The 14,993-nt window shown below is 37.4% G+C and overlaps 1 protein-coding gene across 1 annotated transcript in view; it reads left to right on the forward strand.

Annotated features, from left to right (window-relative positions):
- LOC127450851 (guanine nucleotide-binding protein subunit alpha-13) overlaps nt 1-14,897 on the forward strand; it is a 42,229-nt gene extending 27,332 nt beyond the window's left edge. Inside the window, exons 3-4 of the mRNA XM_051715270.1 lie at nt 3,271-3,321; nt 10,552-14,897. Coding sequence (XP_051571230.1) covers nt 3,271-3,321; nt 10,552-11,124 — 624 coding nt within the window. The 3' untranslated portion in view covers nt 11,125-14,897. The remainder of the gene's footprint in view (nt 1-3,270; nt 3,322-10,551) is intronic.
- Nucleotides 14,898-14,993: the final 96 nt, after the last annotated feature.

A 14,993-nucleotide genomic window follows, 5' to 3' on the forward strand; every position in this document is an offset into this window, starting at 1 on the left:
TTTTTTGCAGTCTTGCAGTACATGGTTATGAAGTTGTACGATTTCCATGAATTATGAAGATCCAAGAAAAAGAAACTGTCAGCACACCTCCATTTAGAAGCAGAATATGTTTTGGTGCACTACATCCTCACGCAGTTGTGCAAAGAAGTTCTGGTTGGTGACTTCATGAAGTTTTGCTACAGTTTCTTTGGACAGTTTTATTTATTATTATTATGCCGAGATTTTGCTTCTATCACATTAAGACGAGGACGTTGACATGTTGTTGTACTAGTATCGTGCATTTTTGACTCGCTATTTTTCTCAGAATATTAGCACATGGTTTTTAAGACATCTTTCAATCTGTCATTATTCGAATCAAGGGCTGTGTCAGTATTAACAAATATTGATATCATGATACTTTCCTCACAGTATTGTATCGATACTTTAGATCCCTGTATCAATATTTTTATTCAACTATTTCTGTATTCACATCATGCCCAAAAGTTCAATAAAGATGATGCAGGTCATCTAAAGTGCAAACTCAGAGAGTCATTTCTTGGTGCAGTCAGAAACGCTTCTATGAGGCTTGAGAGAGGCTGAAACTGAGCCTGTTTCTCTCGTGGACACACTGGGCCTCTCTCATGCGTTTAACACACTGGCCATGCAAAAATACAGATTTTCTGACTAACTGCGATCTTCATTTGATTACATTGATTCTTAAAATCCCAAAAGCAATCTTACTCTATGCGCAGCACTTTACAGTGAGAGTATATCACTCACATAAACAACTCAAATGTCTGTAACTAGCCACTGCCTGGTAATATTTCAGATTTCACTCACCAGTTCAACACAGAGTTCAGCAGCCTTTCACAGCATGTTGTGAGTAAAAGTTTGGTTTGCCTTGTAATGTGTGTCCAAAGATAAGATCCACGTAGTCAATTTGTCATTGATAATGTCTCTTATAATTCCCTCTTTGGTCTTTACTGTTAGATATTACAAAAATTATTAATAATGTTTGGACATCATATTTATTGATGGAATACATGAAATTTGTATGTTTTTAAAAGCTAAAATGTGACAAGTGATGAAAAGCTACTGATAAAAAACATTAACAGAGAATTTCTTTCATTTGTAAGCAAAATTGACATAACTGAAATATACCAATATTTATTGGAATGAAATTGAGAGCATGTGAATCATAAGGAAATCGAACCATGACATCGTGATGTATCGCAATATACGTACAATTTCACGTGTATCGTGAAACGTATAGTATTGTGAGGTGCCTGGCAATACCCAGTCCTATTTAAAATGCTGTCCATCATTTTAACAGATTTAAAAAAACAAGCAAGAAACTACGCTAAAAACCATCTTTACGTGGTATATCTTTGTCTCTGCCTGTGCCTGAAAGAGAAAAGAGCCATGTGTGAGAGTGAGAAAACTGCACTTTTAATCCAAAAATAACTAACGTGCCTCTTTTAAAAGTGCTTGGTGTATGAGGCAAGATGCATTAGGAAGCTTTTATTCTGATGGTAGGCTGCAATTATAAGTTCATAATTTTGGGTTTTGCATAATTTTCCACATTCGCACGTAGTCATTTTTAATTGCGTATGCGAGTGAAACACTCGCACTGTAGAGCCCTGTCATTTCAACCAGGGAATTAAATGTACTTTTTGACACAAAAATAATTGATTGCGACAATAATTTAAAATCTAGTCACCATTGGCGACAGTCGGGTGGTGTGTGTTCATATGCGGTTTCATTAGATATCATCTTGTGAGTTATGGAATACATCTTTAGAACGTGCACCAGTGTGTCTTGTGCCGCTTTTCACCCAGTCTGCTGTGATGACGAGCTCATTGCACTGCAAGCAACAACAAACCAAGCATGAGTCGTCTTTGTTTTTTTTAATGGTGGTTCGCAAGATAAAATAGTTCATTACCGCCATCTACTGTAATCACTGGATCAGAGACTACCCCTCTCTGACCTAGACCCGGACCTGGACCTATCAGTGCTCAAGCCTCCGCTGGCACTGCGTGTTCAGCTCCTCAAGCATATGCTCTGAGCCTCTCACAGCCCAGAAAGCATGAGAGAGTCATGACCAAATGACTCTTTTGAACCGGGTCTTTTTCATGGATCACCCAAAAAGAACTGAGGGTGTGAAGTGAACTCAGGAGCTCAGGTTAGCAGTTTGAAACAGAGTCACTTTCTCAGCGAATCATCTGTCAGTGTGTTCACAACTGGGAGTGCAGATATTTCAAAATAGGACTCCCTTGTGTATTTCGGGCTTCTTTATAATTAAAAGTCCTGCACCACTTTATATACAGTGGATATATATATATATATATATATATATAAGGAAGCAGAATACAATTCCTTCCTGCTGTCAGCCTGCCAGACTGTTGTAGTTGCACGAATCCAAGAGTCTGAGTGGTCCGTTATTCATTTGAATGTTACAGAACATTATCACTGACTAATGTTTGTTCCCTCTTTCGTTGTAGCTATTTCCTGGGCAGCTTGTTCCTTTTACTCAAGATTTTCATTTTCCAACCCGGTCTCTTGCTTGGTGCTCTAGAGCCTTGCTTGTGAGACTCCCATGCCATTTTATTGTGTCCTGTGTTATTGTGCTGGTCGAGACAAGCTGTTATGTAAACAGGGCTAAAAGATGAGGTAGTGCCAGCCAGTACAGCACTTGAGTCACTACTGTGAAGTCCGCTTCACTGTCAAAGCTTGGAAATGTTTAGTTATTGCTGCAAAATGCAGATTACGGATAAACGGTTAAAACTGCTAAATTTCTCCCCAGGTGTCAATTGAATATGCCAGTAACAGTTTTGTACATTTCTTTGCGTTTTTAATGCAGAGTAGGCCTTTGAAACTGACATCCTGTTCCGTCAAAGGGTTTCAAGAGATTTGAGATCTGTGTGTTGTTGTGTTAAATGAGGCCCTTATTTCTTTAATGGCTAACTTCAGCATATTTGCTTTCCTCATAAGCAGTTTGACTATTTGCAGTCATTTAACTATAGTAGCCTTTCTGTCATGAGTACCAAATGGCTTCGTTAAAGTTTAGGTGGTTTGTATAGGTCCAAATTCATTGGAGTACACACAAAAAACATTGAATGAAATATATATATTTTTTTTTGTACATTTTGTACAAGTGAAAAAACAACTATCACCTTCTGATAATCTGAACCTTCTGATCTGATATTCACACTGTGGATATGTTTACATAAAGAAAGTCATTACAGTGCTTTTATAACATGACTAATTGCCTGCTCTTTGTTGTCCTCACAGGGTGAATCTGTGAAATATTTCTTGGATAACTTGGACAAACTCGGGACACCGGTAAGCATGTAGCTGTTAACTGTTTGTGCTGGTTTCAAATCTGTTGAATTTTGCACAGGTTCCATGTGGGCCTGAATAGATATGAAGGAATGTACAAAAAAAAAAAAACAGGCAAAGCATGTCATTTCACCTATAACTTTGTTTGGGGAGGGATCTAAAGTTTACATATGTAATCTCATTTGTCTTTTTATAGTTTACTGTAGTTGCAGAATAGAAGGTTAGGAAACATATTTTCCTTCAATTATGACTGAAGTGCTCAACATGGTCAATGGATATAGTCTTCTAGGGCTGGAGATCAAGTGGTGTACTCCAGGTGTCGTATAGGCCACTCAAGACTCACATGTATTTATTCTGAAAGGCGAGGAACCACCATCATGTCATTACTGCAAGATTCCCTAGTCTCTTAAACATATGTTCATTTGAAACATCTTATATAATTTTACTCTCTTATAATTATTTATTATATTTAAATATCTCTCTACGTATGCTATAAACAACACAGTTATAATGTCCCTTTTACTTGCATATAAAAGAAATTCTCTCCCAGCTAATTCTCTTAATTATACAGGGGACTTTCTAACTAGGTACATTAAGAAAATATTTATTTTACTAATTATATTTTATTAGTTTTTCATAATTTTGGTCAGAGCTTTTAGAAATAAACAAATCCAATAAGTAAATATGATAATATATTGCAATTATTATTTTTTTGTTACTTGTTTATTGTTTTATAACATAATTTGTAGTATTTACAGGTATTTACATTGATTTGTTGAACACGTGTTAAAAACCGGTACTGTCTCTTTAAGAAAACCGGCATTTCTGTAAAAAGCGTCTGTAAATGAGCGCATGTTTATGAGAGGACTCAAACGGCTTTATCTCACCTGTCTTACACATGATTAGAACTAAATGTTTCTCTTTGTTGTTTTTGATCAACAACTGACTGCAAATTACTGAAAGGGTATAAAATAGACATTATTCAATGACACATGGGTCACGTGGATCTTGTCTTTGGACATGCATTACACAGAACAACTTTAACTCTCAACACGCTGTGAAAGGATTTCGCTGCTGAATACTCCACAGCTGTACTACACAATTACTGGTAAGTGAAATCTAAACATTTACCAGCCAGTTCCCAATATACATTTTAGTCACACAGCGCGAAATCTGGTTGCTAAAGCGAGCGTTTTTCTCTCATTGTAGTGGAGGGTTGCGCATGGAGTAAAAGATCGAACTTGGGATTTAAGAATCTATATCGAGGTCATTCAAACAAAGAACACGATGCTTCGGAAAATCAATATTTTTACCCACCCCTACAGTCTTCACTTTCATTCAAGATATTGATCCATTTTACATAGTACTGTACACAGTGGTCTTTCTAAGAAAATAAACAACTAGCATCACTAAATAATTCTTTTATATTCTCTATTAATGATTATCTTTGTTGAATAAATTGCTTGCCACAGTGCAGAGGATTAAAAGAGCAGACAAGGAGGGATGAATGCATGTGCATTATTTTCACAAATCATGAGGGGTGTGACCGGGTTGCCCTGCTCACCAGCCAGCACAGACAGAGAGAAGTGAAACAAGCTCTACTTGCATCAAAGGTCACACGTTTCACTCTTTGTATAGGGGAAGTCAAACCTCTCCCATAATACTTCCTATAGCAACTTTTTCTCACCACATTTTACCCAGAAAATCACATCCTTTTCCAGTTTTTGGGTTAATTCTTAAGCAGATAATTGAAAAGGTATGCGTATTGTGTGTGTCAAAAGGCCTGTGTGAAAGGCCCATAGTACAGGAACAGGTTTCTGTACCATGTGTGAGTCATTTGCAGTTTAACTCAGATATCATCTTTTGATTTGTCTAATTGCATCTTTGGAGCATGCGCCAGTGTGTCTTACGCTGCTTTTTACTTTTTCTATTGAGATTAGCTCTCTGAACGCAATAACAAACACTTTACGAGCTATGATGTCTGATTAGTGAATATAGGCTATGACTCTTTTCAACCAGGTCTTTTTATTGAATCCGCTGAAAAGATTCATGAAATGTGTTTGAACTCAGGAGCTCAGGGTAGCAGTTAGTAGTCACTTTCTCAGCAAATTATAAATAAATCAGTCATTAAAGGGGTAGTTCACCCAAAAATGAAAATTCTCATCATTTACTCACCCTCATGTCATCCCAGATGTGTATGACTTTCTTTCCTCTGCTGAACACAAACAAAGATTTTAGAAGAATATTTCATCTCTGTAGGTCCTCACAATGCAATTTAATGGGTGTAATAAACAAACCTCAAAAAATATCCTGTGGAGCACTCATTTATTTACCTCCTAAAGCACGTATTCTATCAGCCTCTCCTCAGCAGTTCTCTGTCACTTTAAACTTTCTTTTCTAAATATTTTGCAAATATGCAGATATCTCATTTAAAAAGATGTAATTCACGAACCTCACAAAAATCCAGGGTTTTCTTCCCGTCGATGCTCATCTTGTATCTTCCTCTGAAGCATGTATTCTATCAGCCAGAATCAAAAGTTCAGGATCAAACGTTCCTCTGATTCACAAATTATGACGGTCAATCCGTGACAATCCAAGCAGGTGATCCAGGTTGTTTAAACTGGACTTCCTTTTCTACATTAGTTAACCATTGGGCATTCATTTTAGATTATTTTAGTTCAGATTAGATATTTCTTTTTCTTTTATTTTCTTGTTTTATATACACAGTGTAGGCATTGGTTGATCATGGGTACACTGAGATCTGCCTTTGAGACTCAAATTAAAGGAAAAGAAATTCAATAATGATTTGGATAATTTCATGTTCTCTGCTATTTCAGTTCGCTGAAGTCGTGCTCTTAATACCTGTTCTCCTGATTTTTATGCTATTTTATTAGTTTTATTTTTATATAACTTTCTCAATGTGTTTATTACTTTTCTTATTTAATGTTCTTAATTGGTTTTTATTTTTCTGGATCTTGTATTTTCTTTAAAATTTATATGTAAAGCACATTGAATTGCCATTGTGTGTGAAATGTGCTATATAAATAAACTTGCCTTGCCTTAGAAGTGGCCAGTCTCTGGTTCTACACATCCTCCTACCTCTGTATTTTTGGCTAATTTGATTGTGCTTTCAGCAACCCATAAGAGTGTAGTACTCTGTTCCATTTAACACATTTTGCCATCTTTAAATCCATTCCACAATTTTTCTTCCAAAACCAGTGCAAAATAGTGCACATAAATGTTCAGTTCATACAGTGTATGTACGTCTATGTGCATATACTGTATGTCAGACAGACGTCTTTGGCTGCTGTATTGCGTCTCGTTGTTCCAGCGACTCACGTTTTCATTATTTTAGACTGTTATTTTTTTAATGTCTGATGCCGATATCCAGAGAGCAGGGTGGCCGATACAATGCCCATATATCACACAATTTTATATAGTAAATAACATAAACATAAAAATGCAAAAAAAAAAAAAAAATTATAATAAAAACTCTTATCGCTATATTTACTTAATTTCACAAAAATTTTAAAATATTGTATTTTAAATGGTTGATAGCATTTTCTTGTGATTTCTGTTTACCAACAGAACCAATTGTACATACAGTGCATAGTGAATAATACATTTACTTATAGCACAAGTGAAGCGCTTTTACCTTGAAGTTGCACCAGAGACTATTAAGCAGAGACGGGCTATTTCTATTAAAATGAATGGGAGAAATTAGAACGCCCAACTGCAGCCAACGGTCAACGGATGTAGATAGGAAGTCCTGCCTTACAGGTAAAAGAGCCAATCACCTTTCAGATACAGACATCGCCTGTCAATCAACTTAAGAGCGCGCATGCGCATTAGCTATACAAGCCAGGAAAAATTGTGGTTTTTAGCGTATTCTGAGGTAAAGCACCATTTATGATACCATTGTTGTCAGATTTTACTGCTGATTTGAAATATGTTCTTTGATTGTAATCTTGACCAACTGTTTTGGAGATTTTGGTCTTTCTCCATTCAAGTAGATAGGAGCTGCACTTTCATGACTGAAAATAGTCTCCCGAGAGCAGTCCAAACATGGCCGACAGTGGACTGACTTGCAAGAAAGACTTTTGTTGCGCTCATGCGGATCCAGCTTGAGCCTCAATCTCCTGACAGTTAAACAGCCTAGATCGCCTGCTCTGATTGTGACCACTGACCATCATGATTTGTGTGAATCAGAGTAACTTTTTATCCTGAGCCTGAAGTTTTGGCTGCTAGAATACACGCTTCAGAGGAAGATATTAGATGAGCGCTCGACGGGAAGAAAACGCTGGGTTTTCGTGAGGTTCATGAATTACATCTGTTTAAACGAGATATCTGCATATTTGCAAATGGTATATAAAGTAGTTTTATTGATATTTGCCTTATCATTAGAAAAGAAAGTTAAAAGTGACAGGAAACTGCTGATCGAATCCGTGCTTTAGAGATAGATAAATGAGTGCTCCACAGGATACTGGATCTGCTCAAGTTGTGAGGTTTATTACATTTGTTTAAACGAGATATGTGCATATTAGCAGACGGTATATATGATATTAATTTTATTGACATTTGCCTTTTTATCATTAGACAAGACAGTTAAAAGTTACAGGGAACTGTTGAGGAGAGAGAGGGAGTATGAAACAGGTGAGCACTTTAACATTATGAGCTCAAACGCATGTGACCGTTTAAATGACACTGTTGCACACTGGTTTATTATTGTAGTAACAACAAAACGAACCGTGACTGGTCGTTTGCATGTCTCAGTCGCTTCACATGCAAGCAGGCGATTTTCGCCCTCAAGAAAACAAATCGGTCAAACAGGAAATTTGCCGATAATTAATAAAAAAAAAGTCATAATATCGGCCAATTTATTGTCTTCGCCGATATATCGGTCGACCACTAGTTATTATGTAGTCTGTAACAAAGTACATATAAAGGCATAATCATAATATAATGCCTCATATTTTATCATTGTGAAAACTCGCTGGCAGGAGACGCCATAACTATTGCATTTTTTAAAATAGTTTTGAAGACCCTGCGTTCTGTTTCATTCAGCTGCACTCTGTCTAGACTTTCTACCATGGAACAGATAAGGAGATATTATTCAGTCTCCGTTACCATTCAATGGAAAAAAGATGCAAAGAATGTGAATGGTGACTGAGGATGTCATTCCTTAACATTCTGCTTAAAATCTCCTTTAATGTTCCACAGAACATCTCATATGGGTTTGGAACAACATCAGGGTGAGTAAATGATTGAATTTTCATTTTTGGGTGAACTGTCCCTTTAATACCTGCTTTAGTTGCAAGGTTCTTTACAAAAGCCTTAAAGAAACGTTAAAAAATTGACACTGAATTATTCAAAATTTCCACTAGGGCAGCATCAGCCCTTCATTCAAAATGAGTACTCTCCTGTGAGACTTGGGTGTGTTGGCCTCAGTTACACTATGATCAAGTCCGTTTGACCCTTCTTTGCACTGCAAAAGGAGGAAAACCTTCCCTCTGTCAGTCAGGTTATGTCAGCGCCTAATAGTATTGACTGCCGGCTTCTGGCAATGAATTCATGCCGAATGGCTTTCCCATTTAAGGCAGTTGTCTTTGATATCCCGTCTGGAATTTCAGAAATGTACCTCCGGCATTATGTGCTAGCAATGAGCATTAAACTGAGGCATAGTACTGCTCTTATCAACTTATACTGTAATGTCAGAAGTGGAGTCTACTGGTGGATAAGAGCAGAGTTTCAGATAATGCATTTTGTCTGTATATATGCTTGCACTCATTGTTAGGCAGTGCTGCTTAGATTCTTGTTTTTGCTTATGTTGCCCCCCTCCAACCCCGACACTGGTATGTGAGCAATGTGAAGAATGCGCCATGAGCTGTCCATCACAGTTCTTTGCTTTTTTCTGTCCAACACAAATGTGGTGACACTCTGCTAATTCTGAGAATAATGGCAGAATTTTATGAAGATTTAACAAGTGGTAGAGAGAAGAGTCTTGGTACGGTTTCTTTACCACATGTCAATTTTCAGACATTTTCATAATTGATTGTCGTGGTAATTAATGATCTATTAATCGCTAACAATAATCGCAAAACACACGTGGTTTCAAAATATGTGGATTTAACCTAATGTTTAAATATAATTAAAATTAATACACTTAAGAAATGCAAGTATTGGCATTTTCCTGTTAAAATATATATATTCTTACTATAATGGGCACAGACAGAGGCTAATGGAGTCCAAAATTACTAAAATAACAAATGCTGTTTATTATTCAACCAAAATAATGACCAGAAAAAAATGAAGATTTGGTGCATAACACAGGACTTTTAACTATGAACAAGCCCGAAACACACTGGGAACCCTTGTTTTTTAAATGGAGACTTGGCTTCGTTGCAATGCTCTATATTAAGTATTTGTCCAAATAAATGTTTTGTAGCCTATAAATTCACCAGATGAAGGGGTTTGGTTATATATTTCACCAGATGAGCTCTAATGAGAAATAAGGTTTATTATTATTCAAAAGATGTGAAGTTGAAGATACAAAGTATGTGCTGAAGGGGCACATTGCATGCCCTTGCTTTAATTTAGAACACTTGATTATCTAATCAAAATAACAAAATTGATATAAGTACTGTATAAAAATATGGATAATTATTGTCAATGATATAAGATTTAGATACAGCAAATCCCCTGCGAGATGTCAGTGATTGTTATTATTTCACCTTTAGAGGCCAGTGTTAAACTGTAGAACCAAGCCGTTATAACTGTTGCATCCTCCAGCAGCGCCCAAAGAGGAACTATCAGCATATCTATCAGAAACTATCAGCAAAGTTTTTGGCAGATAACTGATAGTTGCAAAAAGCAACCACCGGCACTGATTAATCAGTAAAACCGACATATTGGTCTAGAAAAAAAAAAGTTGCAAATTTCGAAATATAAAATTTTGCCTCGATATGGTTCTTCATTTATTTTGGTACGTGATGTTTTGAAATTCGATTTATTGTCCCATACCTATATTTTATTGTAAGCATCAGGTTTAAACCTTTGGGGAATAGGCAAATTTATGCTTTTTCTTTTCGAATGGTGTTAATTCATTTTGATGCTTTCTTTTCCTTGAAGAAGAACTTAGACACCAAAGTACAAAATAATATCAAATGTTGCTTTGAATCATGTTTCATCTTAATATCAGTCCTGCCCCCTGACATCGTCTCTGTTTCTCTTCAGGACTATCTACCGACACAGCAAGACATCCTACTGGCCCGTAAGCCCACGAAGGGCATTCATGAGTATGACTTTGAGATCAAGAACGTACCCTTCAAAATGGTGGATGTGGGCGGCCAGCGGTCGGAGCGCCGCAGGTGGTTTGAGTGCTTCGAAAGCGTCACCTCCATCCTCTTCCTCGTCTCGTCCAGCGAATTTGACCAGGTGCTGATGGAGGACCGCCAGACCAACCGCCTCATGGAGTCGCTCAACATCTTCGAGACCATCATCAACAACCGCGTCTTCAGCAACGTTTCCATCATCCTCTTCCTCAACAAGACGGACTTGCTTGAGGAGAAGGTCAAAACGGTGGCCATCAAAGACTACTTTCCCGAGTACACAGGGGAGCCGCACAGCCTGGCCGACGTGCAGAAGTTCCTGGTGGAGTGTTTCCGGAGCAAGCGCCGAGACCAGCAGCAGAAGCCCCTCTACCACCACTTCACCACTGCCATTAACACAGAGAACATTCGCCTGGTTTTCCGCGACGTCAAGGACACCATCTTGCATGACAACCTCAAACAGCTCATGCTGCAGTGATGCTGGTCCAACAGTTCCTTTCACATTTCTCTCAAATAACCCTCTTTTGCTCAGATGTTTGTATTCCATACAGTAACCTTCCTGAATAGCTCTGACATGCTTTTATGTGAGTAGGAAGGCCTCTCCTAGCGGTCTGTCATGAGCACAGAATGGGTAGAGAAGGGGTGCATCTGTCCACTCATTTGTTACTGTCCTTATTCAGCCTGCCAAGAGAAGCTGTATGTGTCATTAAATGTTACCCTCCATCAGTGAAAGCCTGATGCTGCCAAAAGCAATGCATTTCCCCCCACGTTACTAAGTGGAGGGAAACAAAGTTTTGGTGGAGAGAGAGAAAGCACTGCCTTTTTGAGCCTTTTATTGCTGACCAAATAGCAAGATAAGATGCAAAAGCAAAGTTTTAACCTTTTAACAGGAACTATGCTCTGAGCCTCCTTTTCGACACCTGCCAGGCCTTAATTTTTTTCCCATTATCTTGATTGGTGTTTTTAACTTGTAGCTGTCAATTGCTCAATTTTAGAATTCAGTTGTTTTATATAGATATATGGATATATTTACCAATAAGATTCTTAAGTTATATTTCAAAAGGTTTACACTTTTTGTGATTTTTCTTCTCCTGATGGATAATGCTTGCAATCGAAGAAATGTTTGAGTGGAAACGTGTTTTCGCAACAATATACCACTTGATAAACTGAATTTATACTGTGGTTAGCCATACTAGGCAAGCTGATAAATACAGTATATATGGCATAAACTCAGGGCTGAATGTAGACAACTTGCGTCTTGATAAAATTAACTCCAACATCCACTAATAGTACCTCTCCTTCAGAGGTTGGAAATCAAATTTCCTTGCTGGCCTGCAGACATCCTCCTCCACTCAGATTCTTTACCATTTCTTTGTTGTTTGTCCATCAGGGAATGGAAAACAAAAAACAAGTGTCTTAATTTATTTGTTTTGTTTTGGGTTTTTGTCCACAACCAAACTATACTGACTTTTTTCGTCAGAGGCCAACACTTTTTTTTTATTTTTATTGTTTATAATTTTGCTAACAAAAGCTTCCACATTCACAAGTGCCACATGTTTAAGGTACCAATAATTCGAACAACTGTTTCCTTTCTGCGTTAGTTGCATAGAAAAGGGATAGGACTTTGTGAACCTTGTTCCCTGTCAATGGTTGTGTATAGCTACTTTGTATAGTGCCATGTCCTGAATACTACCGTTGCAGTAAGTATTTTCTGTAAATAGTCTGTACCTCACCCACTTCACTCTTTTCTAATGGATATGTAACCTACACTGAATATGCATAGCTGATTTTCTTTTTTTTTTTTTTTTTGGCCACAAAACCGGTTGCCTTTTTATTTTCATAAATACTGACTCCTTCCCTCCTTGTAATTTGCTCCACTCCCATCCATTAAAGGTTGCTCCTTTTTGGCTGGTTCATCTCTATTGTTCGGGCAACCTTGACTGTGAATGGTGCCTGCATGCATCTATGCATTCAGATGCTGCTGGTTTCTTCTTGGCTTCAGCTCTGCCTGAGGAAAAAAAAAAAAAAAGGGCAGGCAGTAGAGGACTCGTTGTCTGTTGTCAAATTCTGCCTTATGCCCCTGGCTGAGGGCCCAGGAGGCTCATGAAAGCAAGTATTACTACTCTGCACAGCACTGACAGTGTCCTGTGTCTTCTGATGCCAATCGATGCCCCCTCAATGCCAAAGAAAATCAGGCATTGCATGATCTCTTTCAGGAGCACAGACACAAGTACTTGAGACATAGATGGTGATGGGCAGTTTTAAATGGATAGTTGACCCAAAAATTACCATTCTGTCATTATATATTTACCCTCATGTTGTTCCAAACCCGTATGACTGACTTTATTCAGTGGAACACAAAGGAGATGTTAGGGAGGATGTTGGACACAGTCACAATTGACTTTCATTGTATCTTTTTTCAATATAATGAAAGTGAATGGTGGCCGTAGCTGTCATTCTGCCTAACTTCATCTATGTGATGGTGAATAAATTATACCGGAATGTTAATTTATCCCGTAAATGTATGTTTTGTGTTCGGTACAAGTTAAGCTCGACAGAATTTTTTTGGCAAAATGTTTATTTCCACAAAAAATGTTTTTCGACTTGTCCCTTGTTTATGTAAAAAAAAAAAACAAAAGAAAAGAATTGCAGATCAATTAATGCTCTTACAATGGAAATGCGTAAGTCAGCCCATAAACATTCAAATAAACATTGTTTAAAAAAGTACCACAAGACAAACATGATTATACATGTTAACATGATTTTAGTGCAATACAATATAATTTCTTAATTTACTAGCTAGATTATAGGTTTTACTGCAGATACATCATGACAGCAAAGTTGTAATATTTGATGTAACAACGATATGGTAAGAAAGTGATTTTAGCACACTGAATTCATATTAACAAACAGTGTTTGTGACTATGTTTATGGACTGGCCCCATTCACTTCGATTGTAAGTGCCTTACTATAACTGCATTTTTTATATATATATATATATATATATATATATATACGTACACACACACACACACATAAATACATTACACCGATCAGCCACAACATTAAAACCACCTGCCTAATATTATGTAGGTCCCCCTTGTGCCACCAAAACAGCACCAACCCACATCTCAGAATAGCATTCTGAGATTATATTCTTCTCACCACAATTGTACAGAGCAGTTGAGTTACCATAGACTTTTGCAGTTTGAACCATCTCTGTTGACCTCTCTATTCTGAGATGCTGTTTTGTTAGCACATGGGGTCCTACACAATATTAGGCAGGTGGTTTTAATGTTGTGGCTGATGTGTGTGTGGGTGTGTATATATAATATATTGTGTTTGTGTGTGTAAATGAGTGAAAAAATTTTTTTTCTTTTGTATTAACATGCAACAAATGTTGTCATTTGAGCTTAACTTGTATTGAACTTATAACATTCCTTTTAATGCTGTCTTATTACTATCCTTTCACCATACCAACTTAAACGGCTCCAAGCAATCAATATTTTGAATTAATACATTTCAGCATTTTTACAATGGCATTAGAGGTGCTGAAATACTCTCGAGTATGAACCTCTAGTATTTTCTGTGTTCAGTAGCTGCCTCTTTCCAGCGTAGTGAATCCCAAAACTTTTTGACTTTCGGCAATTGCAAACATTGTATTATCTGCCTTACACATACTTTTGGCCTTTGAGCTAAGTGACCTAAATAAATAGTGTTGCATACTTAACAAAATAGATAGGAAATGACAGAGAATGCTTACAAGTCAGACAGCAGATCGTCCAAGTTTGTTGGTGTTGGCCCTGAGGGCAAACCCAAATGCTTGTGAACATGTCACTGTCTGGTGTAGCCATGACTGGTGAATGGCAAAAGCTGCCACTGCTGTGGTTATGGCGACACCTACCAACATGCATGCCTCCTCAATACCTCTATAATAGTGCATTAAAGGCTCGTTTGATTTCAAACTCTCTTACCTTTGTCGCCCTTTAAGCGTTAATGTATTGTACCCCCAATTTACATGTTTAAAAGTAGGATGATGCTGCACAGATACACTACTTAATTAAGCTGTATTCCTTCTCTGTACACTCTGCTGTGGTGTGTGCGAGAGATAATAGGCTTTATTCTGAAAGGTTTTTTGGCACAATAGACACAACAAGTGATCTCTCAACACCCCATTCACGTTTTCACCACTCTTCCTATATGAATCGATGATGGTTCATAAACAAATGAGTCTTTCTCACTGTAGCTGTCTCTGAAATGTGATTTTGTTCAGAGACAGATTTGTTCTTTTCGGTTTTGCCCAGATAATCAAGTTTGATTATTATTATCCAAGGATTATGCCTGCCA

The sequence above is a fragment of the Myxocyprinus asiaticus genome, chromosome 13, assembly GCF_019703515.2.
Source record: "Myxocyprinus asiaticus isolate MX2 ecotype Aquarium Trade chromosome 13, UBuf_Myxa_2, whole genome shotgun sequence".
NCBI lineage: Eukaryota > Metazoa > Chordata > Actinopteri > Cypriniformes > Catostomidae > Myxocyprinus > Myxocyprinus asiaticus.